At 39.4% G+C, this 17,108-nt stretch overlaps 1 protein-coding gene across 6 annotated transcripts in view; it reads right to left on the bottom strand.

Moving 5' to 3' along the window:
- Positions 1–548: 548 nt before the first annotated feature.
- itga7 (integrin, alpha 7) overlaps positions 549–17,108 on the bottom strand; it is a 35,610-nt gene continuing 19,050 nt past the window's right edge. For 3 of the 6 annotated variants that reach the window (XM_069146558.1, XM_069146577.1, XM_069146599.1), the window contains 20 exons: positions 13,924–14,131; positions 12,690–12,886; positions 12,175–12,263; positions 11,949–12,076; positions 11,554–11,649; positions 11,350–11,411; positions 10,876–11,063; positions 10,534–10,680; positions 9,799–9,914; positions 9,312–9,498; positions 9,119–9,193; positions 8,762–8,841; positions 8,537–8,614; positions 7,941–8,043; positions 7,423–7,638; positions 7,034–7,150; positions 6,724–6,837; positions 5,565–5,663; positions 5,220–5,345; positions 549–2,479 (listed from right to left, as the gene is read on the bottom strand). In XM_069146558.1, coding sequence (XP_069002659.1) covers positions 2,324–2,479; positions 5,220–5,345; positions 5,565–5,663; positions 6,724–6,837; positions 7,034–7,150; positions 7,423–7,638; positions 7,941–8,043; positions 8,537–8,614; positions 8,762–8,841; positions 9,119–9,193; positions 9,312–9,498; positions 9,799–9,914; positions 10,534–10,680; positions 10,876–11,063; positions 11,350–11,411; positions 11,554–11,649; positions 11,949–12,076; positions 12,175–12,263; positions 12,690–12,886; positions 13,924–14,131 — 2,582 coding nt within the window. In that variant the 3' untranslated portion in view covers positions 549–2,323. Of the gene's footprint in view, positions 2,480–4,169; positions 4,335–5,219; positions 5,346–5,564; positions 5,664–6,723; positions 6,838–7,033; positions 7,151–7,422; positions 7,639–7,940; positions 8,044–8,536; positions 8,615–8,761; positions 8,842–9,118; positions 9,194–9,311; positions 9,499–9,798; positions 9,915–10,533; positions 10,681–10,875; positions 11,064–11,349; positions 11,412–11,553; positions 11,650–11,948; positions 12,077–12,174; positions 12,264–12,689; positions 12,887–13,923; positions 14,132–17,108 lie in introns of all 6 variants that reach the window. The other 3 variants (XM_069146567.1, XM_069146586.1, XR_011178130.1) reach the window with 2 other exon arrangements.

Raw genomic sequence — 17,108 nt, 5'->3', positions numbered from 1 at the left:
TCTTGACCAAGACTACTATTACTATTTACTATTATTGTTTAAAACGCATAAGACTATACTTTGTTTTTCACATAAACCAAACCAGGTACCTTCATACCTCCTTCAAGAAGACTCATTCAAGAAGCTATGTTAAACTTAATATTTGATGTACCTCTCGGTCCTTATGGTGAAATTTGGGTATCTTAATGCCGACAAACACAAGTCAGGCAAACATTTCCATGAAAATTTTAAATAAAATAATGCATATTTATTCTATAAAACTGCTGTTATTATCTTGTGATTGTGTTTTTGCTTCTTACTAATTGGCAACATTTACATACAATAATTATAATTATTTGTCTGTATCTTGCAGATACAGATACAGGTTGTTTTTAGTTTTTACAAAAATCCAGACTAGTACACAGAAAACAGGGTATTTCTGTTTTGAGATTTGCCTCTACCTTGTGTTTTCTAAGTGAACTGCAGCTCTAGCATATCCCATGTTAGGCTTATCACTTGCTGTTCAACTGGCTGAAAATGCAGAGGATGACATGATGTAAGTTGTCTGATGGGTTTATCTTACTTCCTTTTATTTTATTTACAATGTTAAAACAGTGCAGCCAAACAAAAAAATAAATAAAACACTAAATCATGACCAAAAAAAACCATAAGTGGGACCGTCAGAACAGCAACAGGACCTTCATGCAGCAAATATATGATTGTCCAGCAATACCTAAAAAAACAAGATGACTCTTCATGCTTTACAGCCACGTCATCGACCCAAATTAGGTCCAAAGAAAGTTCGTCTAGTTCCGACATATTCTGATCTCATAAAAGTCTTCCCTCTCTTTGTGTTGCTTCAGTGTTGAGGGATGATTGCTTGTTCACAGGTGTCCAGCAGATGTTTCAGGGCAGCATGATCTAATTTGCAGTAGCCTTGTGTTTGTAACCAGCAGATCAACACCTGCCGCTTCTACAGTAAGGCACTTGTAAGCAATTAGAAATGTCAGTACTGAAATTAATTGCACCCTAAATGGTATGGGTGGAGCACATAAGCAGGAACGGGTTAATACAGTCCAACCAATAGATTGACAATGACAGTATTTATACAGAGGTCATGATGTGTCCTGCTGGAATATCTTTACAATATGTCTCCGTAAAAAGAAAAAAAAAAAAAAAAAAAAAGTGGTGTCATTGGAAAATCTCATGTCTAATTCAGTCAGATATAATCATAAAGGTTTTACATTGAGACAATGGTATGATTTCATCCGTAACTCCTTTATACACTGAGCATATGTTGATGCCATATACGACAAGGACATCCATTAAAAAAAAAAATCAATGTTAGGTTTATTAAATCAAATTCTTAAACAGCAAATGGGCAGACTACGTTTTAAATATAGCTTTGCTTTTCTGACACATTTGGTTTTCATGCAACAACAGTGTTATGGCTATGGCATGTCATAGGCTGTATCATGGTTTCAAGTTCACTCAGGCAATTGACTAACGATGTATAGTACATTTGACTGTTATAAAAACAAAAAAAAGGACAATAAAAAAAAACTAAAAAAGGCTTTGTTCTTTACCTTGAATACGCCGATACAAAAACTATCAGGTGAACTTATTTAATGGCTTGTTCAGCCAGCCAAGAGTCATCAATAAATCAGCAAGCACACAAAACAACACATTCAGTTTTACGTAGTGACATCTTCCCAGTGTTTACTGGTGCTAACTATGTTGTAAAAGAAAACCCCCAAACATCATTTATATTTTTATATGTATATAAATGCACATTTTCATTGCCCATATCAGTCGTCAGTCTTACAGTAGTTAAGGCAAAAAATAGTCTTTGTCACGGGCAGTGGCTTCTTTATCAACAATGTCCAGTAATGTTTGTATACAGCCAATAATATTGTGTATGTTTGTGCATTCATGCATGTCTTTGATTTTCAGTCCTCCTTTGTTCTGCCACTCAACACTGATGACAGACAGGGAAGCATCAACGCTCCGTGTCGGCTGGGAAACACATTGAGCAGCTAGACTGGTTCGAATATTGTTATGGGCCTTCAGTACTTACTGCTAAACTGTGATATACTGTAGATGCACAGCATAAACAGACTATCTATGGCCAGCCGTCAGTCGGTAAGTATGGAGAATATAGATCCAGTCACAGTGTAACAGGCCAACGTTATGCAAGTACTGACGCAGTAAAGCGTGGACAAGATTTCACGACCCCAGTCTTTGTGCACTTTTTTTTTTTTTTTTTTTGTCAGTTATTCCCAATGCAGAGACTGAATGAGTGCCACACTTGAATTATTTTAGTCGGTCAGAGCTTCAAAGCGAGTTACGAGGTCCCGTCGCTCCAGTGCGTGGCCCATTCCTTTTTATGGACACCTCCTGACTTCTCAGTCTGGAACTGTGGCCGGTCCTCGCGAGGAATCTTCACCGCGTGGTACTGAGGCAGTTTGTCTTTGTATTGAGCCCGTCGGAAGAAGCCACACTGTTGGCGCAGGAAGGAAAGCAGATACACGTGCAGGCAGAAGACGAAAAGGGTAGATGGATGGAGCGGGTGGAAAGAAAGGAAAAATAATTAGTTGGTGTCATTTAAAACAATAAGATCACATTCATTAACTGCATTTGTTGCTTTTATTTTAGTAAGTGCTCTATTATTCAATTTCATGCCGTTTAACAGTAGTATACTACACAATCTCATTTATTCCTTTAAGTAGGGTCTTCTCGTTCATCTCCAGACAGATGAGAAACATTTTTTTTTATCTGACAACCTTGTGCAATCAAGGTGACATTTTAATGAAAAGGCACATCCACTCAAAAAGCACATCCACATGCTTTACGTTTCTAAATCAGCATCAAGTGCCTGTGATAGACACACCAACACAGTGAAGGGCCATTAAGAAAATGTACAGTCAATAAAATTAACAAAAACACCAAGTGATCCTAAAGACAAGTGCATTCTGGCACCCGGACAAGCAAGTTGCTCATGAGATGCAAGTCAAATAGAAATGGTGTTGGATAAAAAAAAAAACGGCATGAAAAGTACATGATGAAAATGAATGGTCTTCAAGGACAGATGCCAGAACGAACAAGTGCAGATAATTAAACAGTAAGAGGCACAACACACAGCACAACAGGCATGTCAAAGCCCTGAAGGACAGACGGCTGGATGGTGTTCAAAAAGCATAGATTAACCAGGAAAACTATTTTGAATAGAGGAAACCGTTTTAAATCAAATGTATAGACTCAAACCAAAATTTCTGCTTGAATGAATTGCGTATGTATAATATTAAAGGCTATAAGCACAACTAGCTGCCTTGCTGTTGCGATCCATGAAGAACAGTTTACGGTTGTGACCACAACTGACCATTTGCTTAACCCCTCCCCGGAAAGAGCAATCATCCATTCAAAGCCTTAGGAACAGTAACTGGACATGGCAGGCCTGTAAAACTTTGGATTTCTCCATAGAACAAGTCTGATTCTACATTTTTACATATCACACTAATAATACTTGGACGTAGGAGCTCCACAGTTCAATATATGAACTATATTGGAAAGTTAATTAACATATTTGTATATGGATCAATAAAGGATGCAGAATTTCAATCATATTATTGTGGAAATAATAATGTAGGTAACAAATACACATCCATTACCTGTTTAACAGGGTTCTTGTTTTAAAACGAGTTGAAGGGAAACACTAAAAAAAAGGCACCTATAGATGGTGCTTTCAACCAATTCATGGAGCAATCTTTAGCTTAGTTAGCTAGCTGGCTACAACTATAAATCTGCCAGAGACCGTTCTCTCTTAAAAGTCAGCAGTCGCTGACTGGAAATGAGAAACCAACTTCTTTTGTTTAAGTTTAAGGATAAATCTTTAAAAAAAAAAAAAAGAGAGAGAATACAAAGAAGTTGGAGTGGTAAATCTGTCATCGTTATCACTGTAAACTCCCCAGCTAATACACGTTTAAGCATGGAAAACTTGCCAAGCAAAGCAACAGTATCTGAGGGGAGCAGGGCTTAGCAAAAGGTCAATTACCCTCCATCTCGGGTATTACTGCTCTGACATCACCTCACTTTTGGGATCATTTGTGCCAAAATGTGCTCATATTTCATGCAGTAATGAACACCACCGGCCTCATAGTGGGTCGACGAACAAAGCGACTGTGGATTTTTACCGCTTGGAGGGAGAGGAGGAGGGGAGAGCAGGCCAGAGGGAAATATTTCTTATATTATAGTTCTGATGCCTGCTTCTCCGCCTCCGAGGGTTGGACCCCCAAATGGGCACGATAGAACTCCGTCTCATAGTGTTGGCGCCGCTCACTGCGTTTGAAGAACCCACACTGAGGCAACAAATCACCACAGAGAAACAGAGGGAAACAAAGAGAGAGGCAACAGAAAGAAGATGCAGGGACAGAAAGTCCCCAGGTGGAATTGAGAGGAGACACAACAAAAAGGGAATGAGACACAGGGGACAAACACAAGTACAAGAGAGGAAAAGAACAGATGAGACTGAGCTGGAGGGAATAAAATGATTACAGGACGGATCAGAGCAGACAAAGAATTCGACTGTCATGGAGAGTGAGGAGGAAATTCCAGAGTAAGACCAAGTGCAGAGACAGGAAGTGACACCTTCAGAGACCTCGTTTATATCGGCTGCTGAACTGTGGTGGAAAATAAGTCCAAGTGCATTTACTTGTTGTAATTTTGAATAGCCAGTACATTACTTTCATCGTCCACTACATTTCAGGGGGAGCTGTTGTGTCTTTCCCTTCACTACAATCATTGTGTGACCACAGTTACTTTTCAAACTTCAAACAATTACATAGTATGGGTTTCTTACATGTTAAAGCAATCTTTTAAACAATCCAGTAACATATAATAAAATGATTTAGCAAATTCTGCAAGATCAGTAAACTTTTGCACCTATCAGAGGATTCTGGTAACAACACTTTTGTACTTTTACACAAGTAAGTTTTAAATACTATATAACAGTATTTCTCCAACTAAGAACGTTGAGGCTCAACTATTGCTGTTCACTAAATCAGTTTTACATCCTAATTTCAAGCATTTTAATGGTCTACCACAAAGACTTTCAGTACTGTTAAAAGACCTGAAAAGACCTGTAATTTAATTAAGAATCTTGAAAGATGTGAGAACGCACATAAAGGTGCAAGCACGGTCAATGTGTTGCAAAATGCGTGAGAGTTTGGTACTCTGTGAGTTACCTTCCACAGTATGCAGACCAGAAGAGTCAGCAGCAGGATGCCTGCCAAGATGGCTATTAGGATGATCCACCAGGGGATCCAGTACTGATCAGCAAGACCAGGCTCAGGATAAATCATCACCGGAACCTGGAGAGGATTCACAGTGCAAAATTGAAAGAAATACGGGAGATATTTATCGCTGCAAGTTCTGAAATAATCTACGACTCTGTGCTTTCATGCACATTTGTTAGTTATTGCCTTGTATTTGTGCTGCCAAATTTAAATGCCTAAGTACACGATCCATAACAATAACAGCTGCTCAAGGTAGTCAAAAGGTAGTCAAAGTGTTTTATTAAAAAGGTCTACCTGTGCAGCAGCATCCTTGAGGACCAGGTGTTTGATGCTGGACTTCACAGTGATGTTGGCTCTGACCAGCAGCTCCAGAGCGCTAACTGCAGGAAACTCCTGAGACAAAGCAAGAGAAACCACTGTCAGTAGGTGAAAGAGAACAGGTGAAACTAATGAATGGCATGGTAGATTTTGGGATATATTCTCTGGTTGATTTAAAATTGCATAATGTTATTTTTCTGGTGGGCAGACTAATATTTTATCTTACACACACTGTGCTCAGACACAAAACCAATACATCATATAAACTACAATTACCATCTGACATTTGGGCGATTTCACCAACCAATCAAATTGCAGATTACATCTGCGTCTACATAAATATTGAGTTTTATGTAGTGAAGACTATAGTGGAATTTAGACACTGATTCTGATAGAACACCAAGTTGTAAAAGGACAGTGGACAATGACTCAAAGTTGTTGCTGCAAACCCAATCAGCACAGTTTCAAGGTGAACACCCAAGATTACTGTCACCAATTTAGTTTCCAATAAAAATGTGAAATATGGTCACTATCACCCTTTCTGTTTCTGAGACATGGTGTTGAATAATGGCAAGAAAAGGATTCTTGCTCAACAGCGAAGTTGACCTTAGGGATAAAAGAATTTCTCACAAATTCTGTCATGAATAGCATATCAATTCTTGAGTTATGGCCACAAACTTAAAGCCAAGTGAACATCTGTACCAAATTTGAGGAAGTCTATAGACAGTAGGGACATTTTGATAATTATAATAACATTATAAATAATTTTAATAACGTTGTTAAATAATAAAATTATAATAATTTCTGAGTTCCGAATGAGTTTCCAAAAAACGTCCATCCGTCATTTTTAAACTAAAATATTGAATCTATATTCTTTGTTACTCTACGATCCAGAGGATAATAAACATGCCTGTGACTCAGAGGCCAAGCAGATTACTGAGTCCCTTAATATATAAACTTCCTAACATCTTTCATTTATGGTCATGTACATGCACTTGCTGCTGTTATCACTCATTCACTTGCATTAGTCGTGTACTGAGATGAATGCGAGTGCCAGCAGCAATCAGTAACAGTTGGACTGAAACTGAGATTGTGAGTAATGTACAGAAAGGTGCTGATGTAAAGATGTTTTTACCTCTATGAAACTGCTGTTCCACAGCCTGGCATGGATCTTGAGGACAGCCTGACCAGAGAAGCTGTGGAGAGGACACTGGAACAGCACACAGCGTGCCGAGCCCAAGAGACAATCCTGCAGAACAAAATGACAACTGAGCACTCTGGGGTACGTTGCTAATTAAACTGGTGCCACATAAACAGCTATAAAAGCAAAAGTAACAAATCCTGCAACTCTTTATTTGTGTATCTACATTCTAAGGTTCAGTCGCCTGTGTTTATTAGCAGGGAGTCAGTTAGATCATTTTTCTCTCCTGGCTTTCTCCTCGTACCAGTTTGAGCGATTTGCGTCTCTCTGAAGCTGCCACAGCTGGTGTGGTTCGTCCCACGCTGCCTTTTGTCGTCACTTTGCCTTCCTCCTCCGGGTGGGAGCGCCGTGTTCTGTTGGTCTGTTGAAAGAAAGTTTGTTTGGACATAAAGGATGTTGTTTTCGAAGTCCTTCTAATGACATGTTCTATCCAAATCCAGAAACAAATCATTTAACCACACTGATGTTTTGCTGAATAGTTGACATCCTCTGTATGTGTCTCATGAAGGATGCATTCCTCAACATTTTAGAGAAATCTTATCATGCTCTCCATTTCGCACACTTGTTTGTGTATAATATCCATAAACAAATGTGCTTGTTCTTTGTTGTTGTGGCAGATTATCATCCATTTACCACATGATTGACAGGCTGTGGAAGCTCTGCAGGTGAGGAGCTCTGCAGCTTCAGAGGATTCAAGGCTCCTGCGGGGGTGCAGTGGGTGTCTGGGTGGCCCTCAAATTTCAGGCTGGCGGGATACAGGAGCCACTTCTCATTGGCCAGCTCAAGCGGCCACATGATGTTGAGGAAGGCAGAGCCGAGCGTCTGCAGAGCTTGCCCAGGATTAGCAACCTGACAGAAAAAAAGATGTACAGTATATTATATAAGAAAGTATAATTGTTGGCAGTTTTTATTCTTGTTTCTTTTTTTTTTGTATTGTACTGAAAGCATATCTGTAAATGTTTTATGTGTTTTTGCCAGACAGATTATATTAAGATATCTTTCTTCCTTCTATCAAATCATTTAATTAATCTAAGTTAAATACTAATTACTTATTGTTTAATTTCTCAAACATAACAATGATCACTTGTTTACGCGTAGCAAACACGTACAGACACGAGAGCATCCCAGACAAACACAAACTCTTCCCTCACCACAAACTCAAAATCCACAGGGCTGCCAATGTCCTCCAGTCTGGTCATGGCACTCTCTCCCCTCACTGTGCCGCTGAAGAACAGCTGGTGAGGACGAGCGAGTCTACGGCAAAATACGATCACATTCGAGTGTCAGACAGCTGAATAAAGAATCACACAGCATCATTGGTAGCTTTGCTGCTTTCACCAGTGAGCAAGGCTGAAATCACAGCACGTCCCTCACAACTACTATTAAGCAATTTTAATTTAATTATGCCTAAAAACTTGAATTAATTTTTGGTCTGAAAGCAGCCATTAGGTTTTCAAATACGTAAAAGCATGGCTTTTTAGTCATTTCAAACCGAAATTCCAAACACTGTTTGAACCCACAGGACTTTTTAGATCCTCTGGAGATGATCCACAAGTTTCCAGAGGAAGTTAGTCGCATGTTAGGCTGAATTTTGGGGAAACCAGTATAAAATTATGCACAATAAATCTATTTTATTTCCATTTATTGGGATGGTGCAGACATAAAACTATGGTTTCCTGGGTTTAAACATCACCCTCAATGTAAAACATAATACAGCCTCAATAAGGAGTTTGCACTGTTTACTCACCCACTGACAGACAGAGGGAGCTCTATCACAACTTTAGCGTAAGCTGTGACTGGATCCAAGTCAGGCTGTTCACTGATACTGAGGAAAAAACAATGAACAAATTCATATCAAAGATTTATTTGTTCTAAGTAAGCCACATGCGTAAATTAAAGTGATCGAAACTTTGACTCGGCTTAAAACACTGATCCATGTTGTCACATTACTGTCAGAGAAAATACGACTTACGTTGTCAGTAAGAGATCTGCCGTCAACTCAGTGGTCTCTATGGTGATGTTAGATGTGCTCAAGTTGATGGAGAATTTAAGCTGAACAAACATACATAAATACATCAAGTGAACAGACAAAATAAAGACCGTTACTGAGCAAAAAGGTATTTTATTGATGGTCCTGCTTGTATTTTGTCGTTTGAAACTTTAATGAAAAGAGAATGATTTTGTTCCCTGTCAGGATGCAATGTTGTTCCATAAAATTATCATTTTGTTTTAGTGGGTTTCAACTCCTAAAATGATATGATAAAAATACTGCATGCAATATATTGTTATGACAATAAGTTGTATGATGTTAATATTTTGAAAAACTTACCTTAGTGTTTCGTTTGACGGGGTTTCCCAGGTCACACTCAACTTGGGAGCCATTTTGGTTTGCTTGGCATCTCATCTATAGTTAGTCAGGATATGAAACAAAAACTTTTATAGAGAACATACCGTTTTCTAGTACACGATACCAGCTTTAAAATGCCAATTGAAGCCTGTGTTTTTCTTTGCAGGGCTCATACCTGTGGTGGGATCCTGGAGCCGGCGTACGACAACGTGTTTGGGAGGGAGATAAGCAGCTGAGCAGCGTGAGCATCATCACCATCCTCGTCAGGGTACAAAGGGTCAGAAGGCATGTTGGTAACGGTGATCTCCAGCACCACCAACCGCTGGTCTGACAAAGAAAACACCTGTACATCGTCCTCGTCTCTACATGAAGGCAAAAAAAGATGGTGGGAGCAGAGATCACATTTTAGGATAAAGTATAATTAAACAAATAGTTTATCACATTAGCGTATTAGAAAGTATACCCGACTATAAACTTGTACCAAAAAGTTAATTTAACAAACATGAAATCAAGAAAATAGCAGCCAATAAAAACAGACATCAGTCCCACTGCGTTCACCAAATTGTGTGGGGGAGTGGGTTGCTGGGCAACAGTCTCTCAGGCAGTAGTATGTATCAACAAATCCATGCAGCTCACACAGAAAAGATTGGGCAGGTACTAACTTTGGGAGAGGGGTGAAGAGGTCGGAGTTCAGGGGTCGTGTTCCAAACTGGTAGATCAGCTTCAGGTTGCTCTGGCAGATTTTGTCGCTGCCACATCCTTCACGTAGGAAGTTCACCTTCAGCGGTTAAACGAGACAAATGTCAAGCTGTGGGTGGTGTTGTTTTTTTTAGCAGGTACTAAAAAAAATTTTTTTTTCACTGTTTTTTGTACAAATAACTGATCAATGCAGAAAATAATCTACAGATGTATCAATAATGCAAATAACTAGTAACCTTAATTGCATCACATTTTCTACATCAGTATGGTTACAAAGCCTATTTAGCAGCAGATAATAGTGGATTCAACAGTGAAAAAAACACAACACACTCACAACCTTGTATGCAGGTGAGACGGTAAAGAAGATAAATCATCATAAAACTATCTCAGTGAAGTTTGCTTTGCCTAAACTCAAGTGGGGTTCCTGTTTCTTTCCAGTGCTGCATTTAAATGAGGTGATGTAAAGTAACTGTTTTTTAACAAAAAAAAATCAGAACAAGCAGTACTGGGACAACAACAGGTTGAATCTGTGTATTTTGACAAAACATTTTATATTTCAACAAAACATACATTTTGAGCCTAAATTAATGCAGAACAACTATGCTGATGAAAAGCAGATAAGGCTTTGAGTTTTTTATGAGCAGGAGTAGCCCATAATAATCAAACCCCAATCACAAATATTCTGTTTTGTTGCAGACCTCATAATGCAACGTGTTTGAGGAGGAGACACTCAGGATGGGCGGCAGCTTCTCTAGCTTCTTAGCAGAGTGTCTGTGTGGCGGCACTGGCTTGATAGTGTGGGTTATCGCCAAAGAGATGGGACGCAGTTTATCACGGATGCTCTCCTGAAAAGACAAAAAATAAAGGATTGAAGGTCAACAAAAGATTTGGTCAAAGACTTAGGGTGGAAAAAAAGTGGGGATTTCTGGCTCATGTCAAAATATTTAACGGAAAGTAAGAATATTTAATACATTAAAAAAAAAAAAAAAAAACATTTTCTGCCCACTATAGCAAAAGAAAGAACCAAAACCACGAACTACCAGGTGTAAGTCACTGACATGCATCTGGAAGACGGCGGTGGTGCACACAGTGTGACCCTGCTGATGCAGCTCCACTTCTTCTGTCTGCGTGTACTCCGGATCCAGAGAACTGCGGCCCAGGAAGTTAACACGGTGCGGGAGGCCCAGCTTCCTGCGCTCTGTGTCGGCTTCAAAGTGCACCACAAGGGCTTGAAGGGAGTAGAATAGGTGCAATGCATAGAGGGAGAGAGAGGGATTGATTAACAGAAAATGTCAGGACACACACAGAGAGCACTTAAGGAGCCCACCAGGGGCAAAACACAGAGTGAACTCTCATCTATGGGGATGCCATATTAGACAGCTGTGCTTTATTCCTAATTAATTAATGTTACTTTCTACTGTAAATAGAAATGATTCCTGTCACTGTGGGGAGTGATATGAAGTCCCACCTGTGAGAGGAACCAAAACAGTTATGAAAAATTAGGTGTGACTTACTAATGTGTGGTGAGTAGCGTCCTGGGTGGGCTGTAAACATGAAGCAGGCCTTGACCTCCACACTATAAAACCAACATGGTAGAGAGTGAGAAGAAAAAAAAGTATATTTTTAGAAGCTGTCAGACTACAACACTGATTGTTAAATTATATTTTCAAAAACACAGTTTAGTTATCATGGCAGTTAGCTGCAGTGTTAGTTCTTACCAGACTCCATCTCTCCCCTTGCAATTGTACTGCGCCAAATCAATGTATTGGGGGTCAATGGATATTTCTCTGACCACATGAATGACTGGACGGGACCTTGAGTACAAAGAGAATCAGAGAAAAATGTGTCAATGGAACAAATCATGAGTAACTTTTTGCAAAAGGATGAAGACAAAAGATTTATAACCCCACTTGTTCTTCACATATCTTATTCTATTATATCTATCATATAGATGGCATGCCTTCATTGTATAATTAGTTAAAAATTTAAAAAATTAAATAGATTTTGAGCCAAATGGTAAAAGATTGGACATTTTCTCACCTGTCAAATAATGATTGATATCAATATGTATTTGCCAATCTGATTTCAATGTTTAAATGAGTCTATTTCTCACCTGAAGAGAACCACCGAGTCATTAAGAGAGCCCACTGCAATATCTGGATAATGATTGTTGTCAATATCCAAACCACCCGAGATGGAGTATCCAAAACATCTCACATCAAAGTCACGGCCGTCCAGCACCTAATGGGATACAGAAAACTGATACTCCCATCTCATCTTTTATCTTTTTTTTCCCATTTTTATCTCCTCTGTTCAGTAATTAGGTGAAGTGAACTGACCTGAGCAGGTTTGGTCTCAATTCCAGCATGTGAGCCTCTGTAGATGAAAACTTTTCCGTCGCCATCAAACGGCGCTCCCACAGCAATATCTGAACAGATACAAAACAAACTGATTTAAAATCTCCCAGTGCAGAACACATACTAAACACAAAATAGCATAATTGTGCCTCATATTATTAATATTGGTAACTGGTGTTACACAATGAAAACCATTTAAATCTCATTATTGTAAAGAAAGGCAGCTGAAACTGAACCCAGACTGGCTTTTTCTGTTATCACCCTCTGAAAGTTGATTACCTTTATAGTCATTCACAGCAACAGGGATTTACTTACCCATTACATTGCAGCAATAACTTTTTGTGTTAAATAATTTTAGTCTTAGATTAAAATTTAAACACATGAATGTTTAGTATACATCTGCGTTAAGAAAAAAAGTTCAGTTTCCTAAGCAAAAATTATACCATGAGCTCATTATTCACTTGTGAACTCAGTAAATAAGAAAACATTGCTCACACCTCCGTATCCATCCTGGTCCAGATCTCCGATGTTGCTGACTGTCATCCCAAACATGGAGTCATACGTCCCATTGAGACGGATGGGCCGAGCCTGATCGTCCCAGTGACCGAAGGGGTTTAGATACACATAAACAGCTCCACCGATCTCTGCTTTACGGTCGAAAAAGTTTGGAGCTCCAACAATCAGATCTGTCCAGCTGGGGACAGAAACAGAGGCAAAGAATTACAAATAATACAACCCCTAAAACATCCTGTTTTTACAGTACATTACAGTACATTCACTCCTCTACTTAAACACAATTTTGAGGTACTTTACTTAAGTATCTCCATTTTATTCTACTTTAAACTACTCTATATTTCCAGGGCTTTTTACTCGGCAATAGCTATGGGTAACTTTCACGATTTAAATGGATAAAATTAACAATTGTCATTGATTAAAGTACCCAGGTCTTGCAACTTGTCTTTATACTGAAGAAACTATAGGATAGGTAATGCGCCAAAATGACATGTGAATGTTGCAGATGACCAGCGACAGGTATGCCAGATCTTTGTCATCATGGTAACAGGAACAAATGTGTGGTTAAAATTGTGACACGGTCAAAGTTTGGTTAAGTTTAGACACCAACACCATTTGGTTGGGTTTAGGAAAAGATCATAGTTTGGGTTAAAATAGGTACATTTATGTTAAGGCATACGTTTCGTACGAGACATGCCTAAATTAAATACGCTACGTAAGCTAATTTATGTAATGAGTTAAAATAAGGCAACGTTGACATTGGTCTTCTTTGTGACCCCCCCAAAAAAATGTCTTCTGTAAAGTCTTGTGTCTGTGTCAGACCAACCCAGCCCAGGAAAAGGCTTTGTCATTCTATATACTACGTCACTTGACTTCCTGCTCTGCTCTCATCATGATTACAGCGAAAAATAGAGGCAGGAAAAAAATTTAAGTACGGGTCAGATTAACCTGCTTGTAAAGCAGCTGTGTTTTTGTGGGGCATTATCTGAAATACTGTGAACATATTAATTCAGTCAGTAAAATTCTCCACTAATATATGTAAAAGTGCAGAAACCAGTTCTGCCTACGAGTACTTTTAGTTATGACACTCAGATTTCTGTATTTTTACTTGAGCAAAATTTGTAAAATGACAAACGTTTACTCATAATAGAGTATTTCCTTGTTATAATAACACTGGTCACCAAGTTCTGTTTCATGATGAAAACCCAGACTTCTCACCCATCCCTGTTGAGATCCGTAGTGGCCACTGAATACCCAAATGAAGACGCCAGCTCTTCCCCCCAGAAGATGTGCTGTGGCACCAGCCGATACACGTTATCCTTCCTCAGCAGCACCACCGCTCCTGTGTGATTGGCCCGAGGTGCACCAGCCACAAAGGTCAGCTCCCCGAGGCTCATAATGCCCATGGCGGAGTCCACAGAAAACCCTGAAAGAAGATGAAGAAGACGAAGAAGGAGGAAGGCAGGACGGAGGAGACGGAAGGATCAGGGGTTAGTATTGACCGTGAGGTTCCAGGGCTCATCTCCTCTGTGTGCGCCATGTTCTACTCATCTTCTCACTAATGAAATGTGTGCCTTAAGTGACTATTGACTTTATGCCAAACTCATGATGGGTGTAAATGTCTTGTGTGCTGTGTTTGCGTATTGGTGTGTGTCCACTGGCAAAAGTAAATGGCCGATTGTGACAGTAACAGAAGATGTATTGGCCTTCGTCTAATGTCTCAAGAGATTCATGATCCTGGTGCAGGCAGTGTGTAAACATAGTAAGAGGACATTAATCAGATTTATTGCCTCAAGCTTCTCCTTTTGTGAGTGTGCTTTGTGAAAATGAACATCTGTATGTGTGTGTGTGTGTGCGAAGGAATGTGAGGATGCTCTCGCATGTAAATCAGGTCAAGCAAAGGAGGGAGTCGAAAGAGGAGGCGGATGTTGAGTGCTGGACAACATTGTGTTAAAAATTTTCTTATCAAACTGTGAAAAATGACACATCATATCAAACATTTCGACTGAACACAAGCAACCACATGCATTTGCTTTGCTAGTTTAAAAAGCAGACGGAGGGTGTGAAAAGGGGGGATGATAGTCCACCAGGACACATTTGTTAGTCCTGAGTAAACATGCAGAGGGAGACAAAACAGACACAGTGAGCAGCTCCAGGGTGGCAGGTGTGGAATGCAACATTGCAGCTCCAATAAAACCAACGGGTGGAGACACGGTGCTACTTTTTCTACACAGGGTGGCTTTTAACACAAAGGCCTGCAACAAGCTCGACACTGTAAAGCTAAATAGGGAATAGAGGCTTAATGGAGCACAGGGTTTTTAAAGCACATGGGGACCCTGCAGGGGCCTAACAAAGGCAGGAGCAACAGCGGTCACTTGCTTTCTCCTCATTACAGGCCAGAGAAATTATTTGTAAAGGGTGGATGTCGTTATAAAAAGGTTTTTTTTCAATTTAAAAGGTATTTAAAAGGCTGTTGGTTTTTTTTCCTGTCATATGTAATTCTCTTCATTTATCAGGTGTACATTTTCTATTGGTTTTAGGTTTCAACATTGTAAAATCTATAAAACCTGGCCTTGTCCCATTACCTTAATAACCTGCATCAAAAATATTCTCTGGACTGGATTTAATTTGGCCTTGAAGGAGGTAAAAGAAATATTTTCTTGTATTCATCAACACAATAAATTAGAATGAATGAGTGACAACATGTGTGAGGTACAAATTTCTACAAAAGCCTGTGCCATTTTTAGTAAGCATGCATAGGTGTAGCATAGTATCTGGTTAGGATCAATGAAGACATGTGAGTTATAAAGGAAGGCTAAAAGGTCATGTGGGAATTAGTGTTGTCAAGGAGACGGCTCAATATGGTGAGTTAAAGGGTAAGCAGGCTTGGAGGAATGTGAATAAAGAAATTTATAGTGGATCCATGCACTTAGTGAAAAATTATAACTGGAACCCCACAGTAACGATAAATACTTCCTGTTCAGCAGTAGATACCTACAGCCACTGAATACAAACAGATTCTTAACAAACCGTCTCAAAACCCTTTCTTAAAATAACGGGATATTTTCTTGATATATGTCTTTGAAAAGCTGTGGCTGTATGGATGGTCCACCACTTTTAGTGGATTTGAAATGTTTTGTAAAAACATTCATGGTATCCAGAGGATCAGTTTCAGTGTCTCTGGTGGTACCCTGACATTATGTCTTGTGCCACAATTAGGTTGAGATCTGAGAGTGAAATTTTCCATCCAGACTAGCCATACAATTTGATCCAGGTATCCATTTTACCATTAGACTAATTGTACCAACTTAATTCTGAACGTGATTTCATCAGGTCAAAATGTAAAGACCTTCTCCACTAAAACACGACATTAGCCTGTAGGCTGCTTATGAAAGCAGCTTCATACAGCACGGGTTGTACTGAACTATAATGTCAAAAATGCTAAAGAATATAAATATGGATATTTACATTTATTGCAACCTGTAGTGGCCGTAGTAATTATGACCGGAGCAAAGGAGGGAGTTTGGTTACGCAGTATAAAAGAGTGATCAAGTCCGTGTCGGGAGGAGGTCGGGGTGGCTGGATGGATCAGACACAGGACTTTCAACCTGAAGACTGCTTGTTGGCTTTTGTTTGTACTTAACATACATCACATACATTTTATTCCAAACCATGATCTTTTTCTAAATCTAAACCAGTAGTTCGGGTGCTTAAATATAACCGAGCTGTGACCATTTAAGAACATGATGTGTTTGTTACCGTTATTATAACAATGAAGTCCAGTATGCCTGTCTCTAGTACTCTCAAATGGTCACGTATGCCATTTCAGCAAATGAGCTACCTAACCTAACCTATCATTGAGGACATGTCAGTCCTGCAGAGGGTGCTGAAAACACTCACGTGTACCGTTTTGTCATTTTGGTATGAGGACGGTTTACTTTGGTTTATGATGAAACGCATAATAATTCCCATCATTCTCAGTTGTACTTGTGTTTAGTGATAGTTAGCAGAAGTTAGCATGCTAACACGCTAAACTAACGAGGGGAATACCTGCTAAAGATCAGCATGTCGGCATTGTCACAGTGAACATGTTAGCATGCTGATGCCGGCATTCAGTTCAAAGTACGCTGTACGTTAGTTAAACCCTTTAAGCACTGTTTAGTAAAACTACAACAAATCGACAAGGAAACCACCACCAAGATACCCTGGAAAGCTTCATCCGGACAAACACATGCAAACTGACAAACGAGTTCCACACACTGGAAATAACAAAGAACTGCAGAAAGAACAGACAAAGACCCTTCTGTTACTCAAAGAGACAACTATCTTTTCCATTCAACAACCAGTTTGAGACAACAACAACAACAAAAAAAGGCCATCCCAAAACTTAAAACTCAAATTCA

The sequence above is a fragment of the Embiotoca jacksoni genome, unplaced genomic scaffold (assembly GCF_022577435.1).
Source record: "Embiotoca jacksoni isolate LCO1_2020_lvr unplaced genomic scaffold, fEmbJac1.0.p SCAF_1, whole genome shotgun sequence".
In the NCBI taxonomy this organism is placed as follows: domain Eukaryota; kingdom Metazoa; phylum Chordata; class Actinopteri; family Embiotocidae; genus Embiotoca; species Embiotoca jacksoni.
Note: the sequence above shows the minus strand (reverse complement) of the source record. Positions and strands in the feature narration are given on the sequence as shown.